Source organism: Schistocerca serialis, chromosome 10, assembly GCF_023864345.2.
Source record: "Schistocerca serialis cubense isolate TAMUIC-IGC-003099 chromosome 10, iqSchSeri2.2, whole genome shotgun sequence".
NCBI lineage: Eukaryota > Metazoa > Arthropoda > Insecta > Orthoptera > Acrididae > Schistocerca > Schistocerca serialis.
Window position 1 is genome coordinate 60,215,054 of NC_064647.1, and position 19,338 is coordinate 60,234,391.

Consider the following 19,338-nt stretch of genomic DNA (forward strand, 5'->3'; position numbering starts at 1 on the left):
AAAACAAAAATTATAACTAACAAGGTATTATGTTAAGTTACATGTCTTGATGTCCTGTAAGTAACATCTTGGGTAACGTTGTAATTTACACTACTGGCCATTAAAATTGCTACACCAAGAAGAAATGCAGACGATAAACGGGTATTCATTGGACAAATACATTATACTAGAACTGACATGTGATTACATTTTCACGCAATTTGGGTGCATAGATCCTGAGAAATCAGTACCGAGAACAACCACCTCTGCCCATAATAACAGCCTTGATACGCCTTGGCATTGAGTCAACCAGAGCTTGGATGGCGTGTACAGGTACAGCTGCCCTTGCAGCTTCAACACGATACCATAGTTCATCAACAGTAGTGACTGGCGTATTGTGACGAGCCAGTTGCTCGGCCACCATTGACCAGGGGTTTTCAATTGCTGAGAGATCTGGAGAATGTGTTGGCCAGGGCAGCAGTGGAACATTTTCTGTATCCAGAAAGGCCCGTACAGGACCTGCAACACGTGGTCGTGCATTATCCTGCTGAAATGTAGGGTTTCGCAGGGATCGAATGAAGGTTAGAGCCACGGGTTGTAACACATCTGTCCGCAGCTCGTGGTCGTGCGGTAGCGTTCTCGCTTCCCACGCCCAAGTTCCCGGTTTCGATTCCTGGCGGGGTCAGGGATTTTCTGTGCCTTGTGATGACTGGGTGTTGTGTGATGTCCTTAGGTTAGTTAGGTTTAAGTAGTTTTAAGTTCTAGGGGACTGATGACCATAGAAGTCCCATAGTGCTCAGAGCCATTTTGTAACACATCTGAAATGTAACGTCCACTGTTCAAAGTGCCGTCAATGCGAACAAGAGATGACCGAGACGTGTAACCAATGGCACCCCGTACCATCACGCCGGGTGATAAGCCAGTAAGGCGATGACAAATACACGCTTGCAATGTGCGTTCACCACGATGTCGCCAAACACGGATGCGACCATCATGATGCTGTAAACAGAACCTGGATTCATCCGAAAAAATGAAGTTTTGCCATTCGTGCACTCAGGTTCGTCGTTGAGTACACCATCGCAGGCAGTCCTGTCTTTGATGCAGCGTCAAGAGTAACCGCAGCCATGGTCTCCGAGCTGATAGTCCATGCTAGTGCAAACGTCGTCGAACTGTTCGTGCAGATGATTGTTGTCTTGAAACGTCCCCATCTGTTGACTCAGGGATCGAGACTAGGCTGCACGATCCATTACAGCTGTGCGGATAAGATGCCTGTCATCTCGACTGCTAGTGTTACGAGACCGTTGGGATCCAGCACGGCGTTCCGTATTACCCTCCTGAACCCACCAATTCCATATTCTGCTAAAATTCATTGTATCTCGACCAACGCGAGCAGTAATGTCGCGATACGATAAACCGCAATCGCGATGGGCTACAATCCGGCCTTTATCAAAGTCGGAAACGCGATGGTATGCATTTCTCCTCCTCACACGAGGCATCATAACAACGTTTCACCAGGCAACGCCGGTCAACTGCTGTTTGTGTATGACAAATCGGTTGGAAACTTTCCTCATGTCAGCACGTTGTAGGTGTCGCCACCGGCGCCAACCTTCTGTGAATACTCTGAAAAGCTAATCATTTGCGTATCACAGCATCTTCTACCTGTCGGATAAATTTCGCGTCATCTTCGTGGTGTAGCAATTTTAATGGCCAGTAGTGTATTATTTCTATGCTACTAACTCTATTAAAACACATTTCACAGAGAGTATTCACAGATGCCTCTCAATGTACCTACAAGAATACATTGTGTGATCAAAAGTATCCGGACACCCTCAAAAACTTATGTTTTCATATTACCTCCATTTTACTGCCAGGTACTCCATATCAACTACCTCAGTAGTCATTAGACGTCGTGAGAGAGCAGAATGAGGCGCCTGCGAAACTCACAGACTTCGAACGTGATCAGGTGATTGGGTGTCACTTGTGTCATACGTCTGTACCCGAGATTTCTACACTCCTAAACGTCCCCAGGTCCACTGTTTCCGATGTGGTAGTGAAGTGGAAACGTAAAGGGACACGTACAGCACAAAAGCGTACTGGCCGACCTCGTCTGCTGATTGACAGAGACCGCCGACAGGTGAAGAGGGTCTTAATGCGTAACAGTGTGTAACAAGCAGACATCTATGCTGACCATCACACAGGAATTCCAAACTGCATCGGGATCCGCTGCAAGTACTATGACAGTTAGGCGGGAGGTGAGAAAACTTGGGATTTCATGGTCGAGCAGCTGCTCATAACCTACACATCACGCCGGTAAATGCCAAACGACGCCTCTCTTGGTGTAAGGAGCGTAAACATTGGATTGAACAGTGGAAAAACGTTGTGTGGAGTGACGAATCACGGTACATAATATGGGGATCCGATGGCAGGGTGTGGGTATGGTGAATTCCGGTGAACGTCATCTGCCAGCCTGTGTAGTGCCAACAGTAAAATTCGGAGGCGGTGATGTTACGGTGTGGTCGTGTTTTTCATAGAGGGGTTTTGCACCCCTTGTTGTTTTGCGTGGCACTATTATAGCACAGGCCTACACTGATGTTTTAAGCACCTTCTTGCTTCCCACTGTATGAAGTGCAGTTCGGGGATGGCGATTGCATCTTTCAACACGATCGAGAACCTGTTAATAATGCACGGCCTGTAGCGGAGTGGTTAGACGAGAATAATATCCCTGTAATAGACTGGCCTACACAGAGTCCTGACCTGATGTTTACAGATCACGTTTGGGATGTTTTGGAACATGAACTTCGTGCCAGGCCTCACCGACCGGCATCGATACCTCTCCTCAGTGCAGCACTCCGTGAAGAATGGGCTGCCACTCCCCAAGAAACCTACCAGCACCCGATTGAACCTATTCCTGCCAGAGAGGAAGCTGTCATCAAGACTAAGGGTTGGCCAATACCATGTTGAATTCCAGCATTACCGATGGTGGGCGCCACGATCTTGTAAGTCATTTTCAGCCACGTGTCCGGATACTTTTGATCACATAGTGTATATAGTTGTACAACACATAGTTCAAGTGATGCCATACCATAAACATTGAGATCCGTGAATATGAAACTACACGGAGAAATTCGCTATAGATACAGATGGAATATGTGTGCAAACATGTGAAAAATATGGTAAATATTTCTTTTGTAAATAAAAAACGCCTTTTTTCGCTTTAAGGCATCATCAGTCAGATCTCTAGTGATACAGTTATGATATACTTTTGATTTGCTATGTGTTATTTTTAGATTATGAAACTGCTCACTTCTTTTTACGTAAATAAGTGATTACTTATAGTTCTTCGCGTTTTTATTTGGCATCGGCGTTTCCTCCCACCTGGTCACTACCGCTCTGTTTACGAAACACAGGCGTGTTCCTGTGTTTTAAACATTTTTCTTCCCACTTATGATTTTGGTTGCTGTTGTTGTTGTGATGCAGTATCAGTCTTGTGTCACTAGTATAGACATAACATTAATATAGCCGTAACTACTTTGAGTTCACTGTGTATCTCACCCTGTTTGGTTTGCGTACCTACATATACTGTTGCTAACCTAAACAAGTATATGCTGAAAACTAACTTCTGTTATGTTTATATTTTGTGTGTGTGTGTGTGTGTGAGAGAGAGAGAGAGAGAGAGAGAGAGAGAGAGAGAGAGAGAGTGAGAGAGAGAGAGAGAGAGAGGGAGGGAGGGAGAGGGAATACATGAATGCACTTTTTTCTTTTTTCAGTATTGGTTTAAATGTTTCGTGGAGAGATTCATGGGAGAGTGAGTGAAAGGAACTTGTGTGGTGTTATTATTATTATTATCTATTATTATTATTATAGTCCACTATTTAGTGTTACTCTGTTATTTTATCTGTTAGCGTTAACAATGAGTTGTTTGGCATATGTACTTGATCATTCAACGGTGTTTTCTTTTTTGCTTTAGTTTTCTGTATGTGGTAATTTTCTTGCAGTGTTAGGAGGTGTTTTTTATTGCTGATTCTAATTATTTTCATGTCTTCTTCTGCAGTGGTTGGTTTGTGATTGCGTTCTTTTAGGTGTTAGGCAAATGTCGTGTGGTTTGTCCCATACTTCCAGGCGCTCATATGTTCTTTGTATCTGACATCCAATGTTCTGCCCGTTTGTCCTATGTATCCGCCATTACAAGTGTTATTCACTCTAATCGACTTATACCTGCTTTCTGGTATATATCTCCGTTTTTTGTCAGTTTTGTGGTGTATTTGTGGATAGAGTTGTCTGTTGTGTAGTCTATGTTTATTCCTTATCTTTTCAAAATTTTGGCGATTATAAGTGTGAGTCTGTGTTTGTACGGAATTTTGTGCTGTCTTGTCCTCTCAGTGAAAGTTGAAAACATTTGGATATCTGAAATTGAAAAAAGATTTTCAGGAAACAGGCATTACAGAAAAAATCCTACAAGACAAGGAGCTGCTTTCGGAACTCCAATTGAGAAGCATCAGTTTAAAGATAAACGAAGTGTTACATCTAACAGAACATGGACAGAAGAATGTAGGAGAAACCACAATGAGAAAATGAAGAGATTTTGGGTATAGAAGAAACCAAGCACACCAGCGAAATAAGTAAAATAGAACTCCATAATTGAGCAGATCGATATATATATATATAACAACGCAATGTTCCCCCTTTTTATATGTGTCGTTATGCGGTTTATGCTAATTTTTTAAAACTGCTTTTTCAAATTCTAGGAGATGGATGAGAAACACCTCAGTGTTCTTGTCACTGCGTTTTCATTTCTTCAATAAATGTTCTCAGCAGACTCACGTAAAATATTTACTGAATTTCACCAGGGAAGACGAATGGAATATACCAGAATTTGAAACACGAATAGCTGCTAGCATGAGTTTCTTAGAAGTAGATGCCTTAGGGGTTGCAAAGCAACTCATATCTCTTGATACGGGCAAGTCTTCAGGTCCAGATTGTATACCGATTAGGTTCCTTTCGGATTACACTGATACAATAGCTCCCTACTTAGCAATGATATACAACCGCTCGCTCACCGATAGATCTGTACCTACAGATTGGAAAATTGCGCAGGTCGCACCAGTGTTTAAGAAGGGTAGTAGGAGTAATCCATCGAACTACAGACCTATATCATTAACGTCGGTTTGTAGTAGGGTTTTGGAGCATATACTGTGTTGTGGACTGGCAAGACAGCCAATCCACAATGACGGGTAGCCGAAAAGGCACGCGTTAAGCTCACGCAAGATGGCGTGAGGTCTGGAACAGGTAAAATTATACTAGCAGGAAAAGTACGTAGCTGCTGGAATACTTAACTTTAATCCATAATTGGTGAACATCGGTCTGACGGTACATGCATCACAAGATAAATAGCAAATGATAATGGCGCCTTGCTAGGTCGTAGCAAATGACGTAGCTGAAGGCTATGCTAACTATCGTCTCGGCAAATGAGAGCGTAATTTGTCAGTAAACCATCGCTAGCAAAGTCGGCTGTACAACTGGGGCGAGTGCTAGGAAGTCTCTAGACCTGCCGTGTGGCGGCGCTCGGTCTGCAATCACTGACAGTGGCGACACGCGGGTCCGACGTATACTAGCGGACCGCGGCCGATTTAAAGGCTACCACCTAGCAAGTGTGGTGTCTGGCGGTGACACCACATACTGTATTCAAACATTATGAATGACCTCGAAGGGAACGATCTATTGATACGTAATCAGCATGGTTTCAGAAAACATAGTTCTTGTGCAACGCAGCTAGCTCTTTATTCGCACGAAGTAATGGCCGCTATCGACAGGGGATCTCAAGTTGATTCCGTATTTCTAGATTTCCGGAAAGCTTTTGACACCGTTCCTCACAAGCGACTTCAAATCAAGCTGCGGGTCTATGGGGTATCGTCTCAGTTGTGCGACTAGATTCGTGATTTCCTGTCAGGAAGGTCGCAGTTCGTAGTAATAGACGGCAAATCATCGAGTAAAACTGAAGTGATATCAGGTGTTCCCCAGGGAAGCGTCCTGGGATCTCTGCTGTTCCTGATCCATATAAATGACCTGGGTGACAATCTGAGCAGTTCTCTCAGGTTGTTCGCAGATGATGCTGTAATTTACCGTCTAGTAAGGTCATCCGAAGACCAGTATCACTTTAGAAAAGATTGCCGTATGGTGTGGCAGGTGGCAGTTGACGCTAAATAACGAAAAGTGTGAGGTGATCCACAAGAGTTCCAAAAGAAATCCGTTGGAATTCGATTACTCGATAAATAGTACAATTCTCAAGGCTGTCAATTCAACTAAGTACCTGGGTGTTAAAATAACGAACAACTTCAGTTGGAAAGACCACACAGATAGTATTGTAGGGAAGGCGAGCCAAAGGTTGCGTTTCATTGGCAGGACACTTAGTAGATGCAACAAGTCCACTAAAGAGACAGCTTACACTACACTCGTTCGTCCTCTGTTAGAATATTGCTGCGCGGTGTGGGATCCTTACCAGGTGGGATTGACGGAGGACATCGAAAGGGTGCAAAAAAGGGCAGCTCGTTTTGTATTATCACGTAATAGGGGAGAGAGTGTGGCAGCTATGATACGCGAGTTCGGATGGAAGTCATTAAAGCAAAGACGTTTTACGTCGCGGCGAGATCTATTTACGAAAGTTCAGTCACCAACTTTCTCTTCCGAATGCGAAAATATTTTGTTGAGCCCAACGTACATAGGTAGGAATGATCATAAAAATAAAATAAGAGAAATCAGAGCTCGAACAGAAAGGTTTAGGGGTTAGTTTTTCCCGCGCGCTGTTCGGGAGTGGAATGGTAGAGAGATACTATGATTGTGGTTCGACGAACCCTCTGCCAAGCACTTAAATGTGAATTGCAGAATAATCATGTAGATGTAGATGTAGATGTTGATGAAGTGCTTTAGTGTATTTCCGCTTTCCTAATGTTACTAGTGGCGTTCAAGTTATAGCAATATCGATGTTTTTTTTTTTCGCAAACTAATGACACGAAAACTGTGAAGCTTGTCACTTCTCGACGTAATCCCCCTGCAGTCAAACATTTTTCACAACGTCGACCCCATGATTCCATGGCTATTGCGAACTCTTCCGTAGGAGTCTGATTCGACTACTGGAAAATGTCTGATGCGACAGCGGCGGAGGTAGCGAAAGTGCGACCACAGAGAATGCAGGAAGCAGCCAAAGGCCGCCTGGAGCCAGTTCACGTGAGCAGGGACCACGAGAAACCACTCCAAAGTTATCGTCGCGAGGAGACGGCAGCTGCGTCGTCTTGCCGAAACAGCACATGCGCAGCTTTGCAGCTTTTTTCGGTCGTTTTTCAAGCAATGCTGGCGGGAGCTTGTTCTTCAAAACATCGTGGTAGGATGCACATGCCACCGTGGTCCCCCTTGGAACGGTATCGCTGTCCCAGAACACCACAGAGCCACCATCATTACCTCAGCACTGGCGCTTACCCGAAGCTTTTTTTTGTGCTGGTGAGTATGTGCGCTCCCACTGAGCTGGCTGGCGCTTGCTTTCAGGGTTGAAAAACCGAATCCATCCGTCACCCACTGACACAGTCGATGAGAAGGAAGTAAAATCCGTGTCACCATCAGCCGCCAGTACTGCCCGGTAGGGCGCCACGCGCGCAGCCTTGCGGCAACGCACAGTCAGTGGTGCCTTCTCTGCGCAACAGCGATGGAAATGCTATAGACGACAGTGCTGCCAAAGCAGAGTTACTAAAGACAGCATTCCTAAATTCCTTCACCAAGGAAGATGAAGTATACTCGAGAATCCGGATCAAGAGCAGCTGCTAGATTAGTGATGTAAACTTATTTGTCCGTCGCTGCCATAGAAGACCGGTAACCTACTCTCCTTCCTGTCCGGGCAAGCTGTGCGCTGACTTTTTTTTCTTTGGTCATCAGTCTACTGACTGGTTTGGTGCGGCCCGCCACGAATTCCTTTCCTGTGCTAACCTCTTCATCTCAGAGTAGCACTTGCAACCTACGTCCTCAATTATTTGCTTGACGTATTCCAGTCTCTGTCTGCCTCTACAGTTTTTGCCCTCTACAGCTCCCTCTAGTACCATGGAAGTCATTCCTTCATGTCTTAGCAGATGTCCTATCATCCTGTCCCTTCTCCTTATCAGTGTTTTCCACATATTCCTTTCCTCTCCGATTCTGCGTAGAACCTCCTCATTCCTTACCTTATCAGTCCACCTAATTTTCAACATTCGTCAAATGCTTCGATTCTCGTCTGTTCCGGTTTTCCCACAGTCCATGGTTCACTACCATACAATGCTGTACTCCAGACGTACATCCTCAGAAATTTCTTCCTCAAATTAAGGCCGGTATTTGATATTAGTAGACTTCTCTTGGCCAGAAATGCCTTTTTTGCCATAGCGAGTCTGCTTTTGATGTCCTCCTTGCTCCGTCCGTCATTGGTTATTTTACTGCCTAGGTAGCAGAATTCCTTAACTTCATTGACTTCGTGACCATCAATCCTGATGTTAAGTTTCTCGCTGTTCTCATTTCTACTACTTCTCATTACCTTCGTCTTTCTCCGATTTACTCTCAAACCATACTGTGTACTCATTAGACTGTTCATTCCGTTCAGCAGATCATTTAATTCTTCTTCACTTTCACTCAGGATAGCAATGTCATCAGCGAATCGTATCATTGATATCCTTTCGCCTTGTGTTTTAATTCCACTCCTGAACCTTTCTTTTATTGTGCACTGACTAGTGTACATCTAAAGCTTACTGAGACAGCGTGAATGCTAGCTACAATAAAGTCCATAATTCCATTCCAATACTGGCATTTAATTTGGTATTTCCCACAACTGACAAAATTTACAGAAAAATGTGAATTTCTTTGTCTACCCACAGACTCTTGAGAATGGCACGTTGTTGTTGTTGTTGTTGTTGTGGTCTTCAGTCCTGAGACTGGTTTGGTGCAGCTCTCCATGCTACTCTATCCTGTGCAAGCTTCATCATCTCCCAGTACTTACTGCAACGTACATCCTTCTGAATCTGCTTAGTGTATTCATCTCTTGGTCTCCCTCTACGATTTTTACCCTGCACGCTGCCCTCCAGTACAAAACTGGTGATCCCTTCATGGCTCAGAATATGCCCTACTAACCGATGCCTTCTTCTAGTCAAGTTATGCCACAAATTTCTCTTCTCTCCATTCTATTCAACACGTCCTCATTAGTTATCTGATCTACCCATCTAATCTTCAGCATTCTTCTGTAGCACCACATTTCGAAAGCTTCTATTCTGTTCTTGTCCAAACTATTTATCGTCCACGTTTCACTTCCATACATGGCTACACTCCGTACAAATACTTTCAGAAACGACTCCTTGACACTTAAATCTATACTCGAGGTTAACAAATTGCTCTTCTTCAGCAACGCTTTCCTTGCCATTGCCAGTCTACATTTTATATTCTCTGTACTTGGACCATCATCAGTTATTTTGCTTCTTAAATAGTAAAACTCATTTACTACTTTATGTGTCTCATTTCCTAATCAAATTCCCGCAGCATCACCCAATTTAATTTGAGGACATCCATTATCCTCCTTTTGCTTTTGTTGATGTTCATCTTATATCCTCCTTCCAAGACACTGTCCGTTCTGTTCAGCTGCTCCTTCAGATCCTTTGCTGTCTCTGAGAGAATTACAATGTCATCGGCGAATCTCAAAGTTTTTATTTCTTCTCCATGGATTTTAATTCCTACTCCAAACTTTAACAATTTGCATTTACGCGCCGCAATTACCGTCAGCTACGTTGATGAATACTCGGCACCTCGCAAGCATAACTACAAGATCAAGAATACTAGATAATTCGTTGGAAGTGGTTAAGCGTTGGTGAAAATCTCGCTTATGAGTGCAGAAAGAGCTCTAACCGCAGAACTCTGTACGGAACACGCGTTGGTGTAGTGCTGCGATACAGACCGTATATCTCCCTTCGAGACGATGGCCAAGACGCCGTCTGCAAGTCCGTACCGCTCGATAGCTGAAGGCGAAGTCCTCTCCCGTCTTCCATACGTACGAAAGCGCGGCGGAAGAATTCTCAGTTTCGACCAATGTCGAACGCTCTAACATCGCCGATATCCCTCCGACGCCATTTCTGAGATTCTACCCAATGATCGAGTAGGTCATATCGCCCCTAGGCAAACGAAATTCCCGTCTTCGCCACGTGTTGCCCAGCACAGGTGGCTCCGGATGCCGGGCTATCCCCAGAAGCTCCGTATTGTCCCGCGTTTCCGGTGACCGCTACCTGCCGCCTACGGCGGCTCGGCGAGCTACGGCCATCTGCGGACTTTACATTCCACAATTCTCAACTTCCGACGCTTTTCACCAACTCTTTAAGATAGTGGCTTGATCATGCAGATATGCAGGGAATACTACTCGAGAGTGTCTCATATTCACCACAATTGAATAAAGTAATGATCTGATGCCCTTGCCAGTCCCTTTATTATTAATACTAATGTTGGTAAGCTAACGTTGTAACCTCCCCGCGAGAATTCTTTTAAATGACAATTATTGAATATAAATGCAAATAGTGCCAATTGTTACCTTCCCACAAAAATGAAAGAAAATAATTAATTAAATGTTAATGGTCATCGTGCTAAGTGTAACTTCCCCCTTATTATTTTTAAAAGATATGAATTGAATGAAAATGGAAATATACCCAAATGTTAGCTTCCCACAGTAATAAAAGTCAATGATAATAAAAATGTGCAAAAATGTTAAGTCCCCACAAAATTAACGCTAAGATCAACCTGATAAATTTTATAAGGGCAGCTGCGCTGACCTTAGGCCCTGTGCAATAATTAATCTGATATATTGATTCTGGGAGGAAAAGCATAGGAAATATTGTTTCATTGGAATGATTCTTTTCTTAAAAAAGATTGCTTGAAAACAAAATTATTATTGGGGCATTTCTTGAACAAATTAATTACAATTAACATACATTACATTATCAGATGTGCGCAATGCTGCTTCATTACCTTATTTAACAATATACCTCGTCCCGAACCTTGACCAGAGACCCATGTCGACGCCCGCCGACTCCTCACACACAACTCCGACTGAGTACAACTCGCAACTTCATACTAGCACTGACTGAGTGCAACTAGCAACTGTGTGATCTCGCACGCGCTACTGCTCTCGAACAGAACTCTCGCGCGGTCAAGCGCAGACTAGCAACGATAAATAACTCTCTGGTCAGAGATTCTGTCATGCCTCGCCATCGCTGGTGCTGAATACATACGCGTTTCAACGTGTAAGAGCCCAAAACCTGGCACCTTACAGTGAAGCAGCTTAAATCGCTTGAAAAAACCAAATATTCTGCTCCAGACTGTGTACCAGTTAGATTCAGAGTATGCTGATACAATAGTTCCATACTGAACAATCATATACCACCATTCGCTCGACGAAAGATCCGTACCCAAAGACTGGAAAGTTGCACACACCGATATTCAAGAAAGGTAGTAGCAGTAATCCACTCAATTACAGGCCCATATCGTTAACGTCGATATGCAGCAGGATTCTGGAACATATATTGTATTCGGACATTACGAATTACCTCGAAGGGAATGGTCTATTGATACACAGTCAACACGGATTTAGAAAACACCGTTCTTGTCAAACACAGTTACCTCTTTATTCACACGAACTGTTGAATGCTATGGAATGGATTTCAAATTGATTCCGTATTTCTAGATTTCCAGAAGACTTTTGACACTGTACCTCACAAGCGGTTTGTACTAAAATTACGTGCTTAGGGAATATCGTCTCAGTTATGCGACTGCATTCGCGAATTCCTCTCAGATAGGTCACAGTTCGTAGTAAATGACAAAGTCATCGAGTAAAATAGAAGTGATATCTGGCGTTCCCCAAGTTAGTGTTATAACTCCTTTGCTGTTTCTTATCTACATAAACGATTTAGGAGACAATCTAAGCAGCCGTCTTAGGTTGTTTGTAGATGATGCTGTCGTTTATCGTCTAGGGAAAATCATCAGAACATCAAAAAATTGAAAAACGATTTAGAAAAGATTCTGTATGGTGCAAAAATTGGAAATTGACCCTATATAACGAAAAGCGTGAGGTCATCCACATGAGTGCTAAAAGGAATCAGTTAAACTTCCGTTACAACATAAACAAGTCAAATCTAACGGCCGTAAATTCAACTAAATACCTAGGAATTACAATTACGGACTACCTAGATTGGAAGGAACACATAGAAAATGTTGTGGGGAAAGGAAACCAAAGAGTGCGTTTTCTTGGCATGAGACTTAGAAGATGCAACACATCTACTAAAGAGACTGGCAACATTACACTTTTCCGCCATTCTTTGGAGTACTACTGCACGGTCTGGAATCGTTACCAGATTGGTTGGACGGAGTAAATCAGGAAAGTTCGAAGAAGAGCAACACGTTTTGTATTATCGCGAAATAGGAGAGAGAGTGTCACTGAAATGAGACAGGATTTCGTCTGGACATCTTTAGAACAAAGGCGGTTTTCGTCGCGGTAGAATCTTATACGAAATTTCAGCCACCAATTTTCTCCTTTGAATACGAAAATATTTTGTTGACTCCGACCTATCAATAGAGAAACGATCGTCCTAATAAAATAAGGCAAATCAGAGAAATCAGAGCTCGCACGGAAAGATATAGGTATTGATTTCTTCCGCGCACTGTACGAGATTGGAATAATAGAGAATTATTGCGAATGTGGTTGAACGTACCCTCTGCCAGGGACTTGAATGTGATTTGCAGAGTATTCATGTAGATGTAGATGCAGATGTACTTCGTCAGCATTCGTGGCATCCAACTGGTAGACTCTTCTCTCATTTTCAGGTCTTCGAGCAGGATTTTGTGCGCGAATCCCACAAGACGCCAACTTTGGAGGCGATGTGTTCCACATCGAATTGGTGTTCCACTAAAACAGCTTTCTTCTCTCGCTCGATCATATAATCGGATCAGCTGCCGCGCGGCCGAGAAAGTCTTTGTTGACACACGACGTTCTGCCTTCTCTGACATGCCGCAAACCACGAACTCACATTACACACATCCTTGAAACGATCAACACATACCGCGCTTAACCGACGATGAATGTCAGTCGCTGTCACACCACGCAAATGGAGGAAACGAATGATTACGAGCTGTTCTTATAATCGCCTGCGGTCGCGAAGACGTGGGCGTCGGAATCTGTCGTAGCGTCGATGTGCTTTCTACGTCCGCCCTGGTCGCCGAGTTAAAACCGTCTTTTGCTCGCCCAATAAAACACGGATTTGGATGGGATTCGTTTAATGAAAAGGGGACATACAATTCAAGCTTTATTTCCCCAAAACAATCAATTAACTGTAATAAATTACACTTTGGCATACAAATTACAGTGACATAAACAAATCAAGCTGCTTACAATATAAGGTAATAAAAATGTTATACGCCACAGGTGAACAGAGAAACTTCAAAACTGTTTTCAATTTGATACATTAACAAATACTCATTGTGCATTCGACTACATACTATCACCTAATACAGTTCAATTTTATAGTGTGAAGCACAAATGTATAATTTACAATTAAATTTTCAGCCGAAGTTACTCCTTCCTATACCTTCTTTAAAAGAGTGATAAAATTTCCAAAAGGTGTCTCAATTTAAAAAATGCCCTAAAACCCTTAACACAACAACACGTATCTGACTAGCTCAAATAATAAATATATGAATGGCAAACCCCAACATCAACAGCGCAGACCATATTCAAACTGTAGCCAACATGGGCCGCTTGCCGGTCGAAACATATTACGACTGCGGCAGCGGGCCAACTTACATAGGTAATAAAAGAACACAGACCACCTAGCAATCTTACCAAAATCAGTTTACACGAAGGAGGAAGAATGGGTTGGTTGGTTGGTTGGTTTGGGGAAGGAGACCAGACAGCGTGGTCATCGGTCTCATCGGATTAGGGAAGGAAGTCGGCCGTGCCCTTTCAGAGGAACCATCCCGGCATTTGCCTGGAGTGATTTAGGGAAATCACGGAAAACCTAAATCTGGATGGCCGGACGCGGGAATGAACGGTCGTCCTCCCGAATGCGAGTCCAGTGTCTAACCACTGCGCCACCTCGCTCGGTGGGAAGAATGGGGGTGGGGGAACATAATAAATACCATACGCAAGTGCAGTTGCCAAACCTACTACTAAAATTACAATATAAAAGGCTCTCAATTAATGATAAATCCGGGATAGGCCCGGCAATATTGCACCTGAGCGCTAGTAGCCAAAATAAGGTTGACAGATACCAAGGTCTGCCATCATCGTAGGGCTCATTGGCACAACAAATAAATAAGACTAAAGGACAAGCAAATGGCAATGCCCAAGAATTTAAATAGGATTAAGTACACACGAGGCTAAAATCAATTGCTAGCACCTTGGACGTCGTCTTAGGCTTAATTGACACTACAAATAAATAAGGGTAAAAGAACAGACAAATGACATTGCCCAGCAATTTAAATAAAAATAAGTAAGCACAAGGCTAAAAGCAATTGCTAGCAACTTAACAAGCACGAATAAAAATATCAGACTGCTGCCACATCACAAAACGGAACAGGCGCGCGCGCAGTCCTCAGCAAGCCAGAAAACCAACAACACACACTCCAGCAACCGAGCCAGCCTGACCACAGTAATTTCAACTCAGAATCAGGGCGCGTGAGCACACCGGGTCCACGCAAAACACACACTGCCAAATAATTCCCACCAACAGATACGGCTGCCCCCCGGTCGGGAAAACGGGGGCGACGACGACCGGGCACGCACCAGCAGAAAACTCGACCTCTAGACTCCGGCCAAAACGGAATCACGCAGTAAATATAAACAACAGCTGAAGTAAGGTGAAACGAACCCCGCCACGCAGACCAGACAGAGCAAACACACAGAAAGCTTGCCCTGCAGTCCTTACAACTCCTGGGAGCGGAAACCCAAGTGATATCGTGGCACCCTTTCCAAAGGCGGAGAACCTCGAGCGATCGCGTATGGGGATCCACCAGTTGTCCACTGCAGCACGTCACCAACACGCCACACCGCCCAACGGCCAAATCAACGAAGCCCGCCAACAACGAGACCACACCTCCGTGCCGGGGCGGAAGGCAAAATACCGCCAGCTCGGTGCGAATCCAACTGCCGAGCCGAGCGCGCGCGGCGTCCCCCCCCCCCCCCCCCCCCCCCCGCGGGAAACGCTCCAGAGGGCAGCAGCCGCCTCAGTGCCTGCGCAGGCCGAACCAGACGGAAACAGAAATACAAGTCGCTATCGATAGTGCGGGACACGCAAGGCGCCAGAGAAATGGCACAACTGGGAAGTGTGAAAGAGGACCTCGGTTTGAGGAAGGCCGGCATATAAGTGTGGGAAGACTTACATCGGACAAACAGTACGCACCATCGAAGATCGTTGCCGAGAACATCAAAGGCACACTCGACTGAAATATCCACTGTTTGTCCGAGAAACACGAGATGGATTATGAGCGTAGGAAGATCCTGGCTCAGACCTCTAAATATTGGGACAGCGTTATAAGCGGCCTATCGAAATTCGCACCAGGGAAGATCTCATCAACCGAGACTGCGGCTACAATCTCAGCAAGGCTTGGTACCCGGCATTGAATGTAATTAAGAAGACTCTTAGCAAGAAGTACGAACTGGCGACCAGGGCGGACGTAGCAAGCTCAACGACGCTACGACAGATTCCGACGCCCACGTCTTCGCGCGGACGGCGAAGAGAGCGGCCCGCGGGGGGAGGGGATTTAAATCGGCCGCCCGCCCTAGGGAGCTCAGTTCGTCAGCGCACCTGACGATGGCGACATGTCTGATCGCCGAAATAGTGTGCCCGTTGGACACTATTAACCGGCAGTAAACCCGTGGACTGTTCGAGCATCAGTTTCATTATTCCATAGTCAGTATTATTTACTCACATTGCCACTTTGGAGCCTCACATCATTTTAATACTGTCATATCATAATTGTTACTTCTTAGGAAACTATGATATAAAAAAGTACTGTTTGTGTGAAATCGTGGAGTGGTGTAAGTGAGGGCCTGATGGCACAAAACATGTCCGGTTAAAAAAATAAATAAAATATAAATAAATACCTCGAATGCGCCACGTATTGTACTGCTACACTGTACCCAGATTCACTTCTTTGTTTCTATTGTAATGCCTGCCACATTAACACATTGTGATGTACCGGGTGATCAAAAAGTCGGTATAAATTTGAAAACTTAATAAACCACGGAGTAATGTAGATAGGTAAAAATTGATAAACCACGGAGTAATGTAGACAGAGAGGTAAAAATTGACACACATGCTTGGAATGACATGGGGTTTTATTATAACAAAAAAAAAGTATTGCTAGACGCGTGAAAGATGTCTTGCGCGCGTCGTCTGGTGATGATCGTGTGCTCAGCCGCCACTTTCGTCATGCTTGGCCTCCCAGGTCCCCAGACCTCAGTCCGTGCGATTATTGGCTTTGGGGTTACCTGAAGTCGCAAGTGTATCGTGATCGACCGACATCTCTAGGGATGCTGAAAGACAACATCCGACGGCAATGCCTCACCATAACTCCGGACATGCTTTACAGTGCTGTTCACAACATTATTCCTCGACTACAACTATTGTTGAGGAATGATGGTGGACGTATTGAGCATTTGCTGTAAAGAATATGATGTTTTCTTTGTCTTACTTTGTTATGCTAATTATTGCTATTCTGATCAGATGAAGCGCCATCTGTCGGACATCTTTTGAACTTTTGTATTTTTTCGGCTCTAATAAAACCCCATGTCATTCCAAGCATGTGTGTCAATTTGTACCTCTCTATCTACATTATTCCGTGATTTATTCAGTTTTCAAATCTATACTGACTTTTTGATCCCCCGGTAAGTTCGTGGCTAATCTGACGGTGTTCCTTATGACAGAGCTAACCGTGTACTGCCCCAGGTCGCCCCGTGTCGTACATACCGTGGAAGGCTTACCAGCCCGACAACAACGGAGGCAACGAGAACTGCGTCGACATCAACAGCGCCGGAGAGTCGAACGACGTGATCTGCGAGAACAGGGCGCCCTTCTTCTGCGAGCGCCGGCTGCCGGTGCCCGTACCGGACGACTACGAGTGGCTGCAGGAGGCAGGCCGCTTCTACAAGGTGCACGCGGAGCGGCTGGGGCACGCGGGGGCGGCCAGCAGGTGCCGCTCCGAGAACGCGAGGCTCGCCGTCCCGGACACGTGGCGCCGTGGAGAGGCCCTGCTCAGCCTGTTCAACCTCGACCACGATACCTTCCAGCTGTACCTCATAGGCTTCACGGACGAGGCTAACGAGGGGGACTTCGTTACTGAAACAGGTTCGTACATTACACGGTGTATAACGGGAATAAGTTCAGATGTTTCTGTTGGTGGCTGAGGATTCTGAACTTCACGACGTTACATCAGTATTTACGTCATTTGCACACTAATAAATACAGTCGCATGTTCTTAGGTTCAGTACTACATCTCAGTACGTGTGGCAAGAGCTTCCTATCTATAGAACAGGAAGCAAAAAGTCTCTTTATATGCTTCAAGTGATTCAAAGGAGTTTGCCACTTCATCTGACTGGGGTGAAATTACATTAGGTGTTCCACAAGGTTCAATCGTGGTCCCCCTCTTGCTCTTGATATATGTGAATGACCTCCCGTCTTATGTGAAACAAGATGCTGAACTGACACTGTTTGCTGATGATATAAGCATAATTATTAAACCAATAAAATAAAATCCGATTTAAAATGATACAAATAAGGTCTTTAGAAAAGTTATTATTGGTTTTCTGCGAATGGGCTTGCTCTGAACTCTGAAAAAAACACATTAACATCAAATTTTCTGCTGCAAAAAGTATAATTCCTTCAATAAACATAGAACATCAAAGGAAGTCAGTAGCCAGGGTAGAGCACACTAAGTTTTTGGGTGTACATATAGATGAGAATCTTAATTGGAAAAGTCATATTTTGGACTCCTAAAGCGACTAAGTTCAGCAACTTTTGCAATCAGAATAATTTCCAATTTTGAGGATGTAGAAATTGGTAAGCTGACATACTTCCCATACTTACACTCTCTGATATCATAATATTCTGGGGCAACACAACACTTAGGCAAAAGGTATTCACTGCTCCAAAGAAAGTATTTAGAATAATGTGGGGGGGTTGATAGTAGCACATCTTGTAGGCATCTGTATAAAAGGTTAAGAATTCTTACAACTGCTTCTCAGTACATTTGACAGTAATGACATTTTTTCTCAACAACATGCACTAGTTTAAAATCAACAGCTACATTCATGATTACAATACCAGAAAAAAGAAAGACCTACATTATCCTTCACTTAACCTATCTTTGGCACAGAAAGGGGTGAATTATGCTGCTATAAAACTTTTTGATAAATTACCAGATGAAATAAAATGTCTGACAAACAGCAGTGATAGTTTCAAAAACAAACTGAAATCCTACCTCCTTGACAACTCCTTCTATACCATAGATGAATTCTTGAATATGAGTCAATAAATCTGGATATATAATATATGCATTTTGTGCCATTTAAGGGAATGGGATAGATAATAGAAATATTTGGGTATAACACTATAATGTAAAAAAAAAAAAAAACTTGCTTCCTGTGCGGATTTCGTGTGAATTTGACACGTTCCACATCATAACGGTTTTTCCGTGCTATTGATCAATGGAACACGTAACTAACTAATTTACGCCTGTTTACCCCTGGGAAGTAGGTCAGATGCTGAAGAGAGGATGCGTGCCCACAAGACGATTAGCCTATTCTTACAGGCGTATTCCACTCAGTGATGTCGTTACGACAGAGCAGAAAACATTAGGTTGTAAAGTTTGTGACGTGTTGGTGGGAAGATTATTCGATGCAGAGAAAAACAACCAACAGACTGATACAGAGGATAGGCAAAACAATGTGAACCACTGTACGTACTTGGCAATGGTTTATTAATAAGGAGTTGAACCCCATTTGCCTGTAATACAGCTGCAATCCTTCTAGGAATACTGACATATAATGACTGTATACCCTCCAGTGGAATGCTATTCCACTCTTCGATCAGATCCTCTTCTAACTCCTGAAGTGGCTCCGGAGTCTGTGCTCCAATACCGTACACAAGAGTTCGATAATGTTCGAGTTCAGGGACTGTGGTGGCCAGGGAAGAAGCTGCAGTTCAGTTGAGTGCTCCTCAGATTGACTGTCCTGGCTGTGTGAATAGGTGCATTATCATCCCGAAATACGACGTCATTATTAAGGAACAACATTTGATTCATGGGGTGCACCTGATCACCCAAAATGTT

At 44.0% G+C, this 19,338-nt stretch overlaps 1 protein-coding gene across 3 annotated transcripts in view; it reads left to right on the forward strand.

The window, feature by feature from the left end:
• The window catches only part of LOC126425139 (macrophage mannose receptor 1-like), a 122,352-nt gene that overhangs the window by 85,847 nt on the left and 17,167 nt on the right, over positions 1–19,338 (forward strand). For all 3 annotated transcript variants that reach the window (XM_050088082.1, XM_050088084.1, XM_050088083.1), the window contains exon 5: positions 16,959–17,357. In XM_050088082.1, the coding sequence (XP_049944039.1) occupies positions 16,959–17,357 (399 nt within the window). The remainder of the gene's footprint in view (positions 1–16,958; positions 17,358–19,338) is intronic.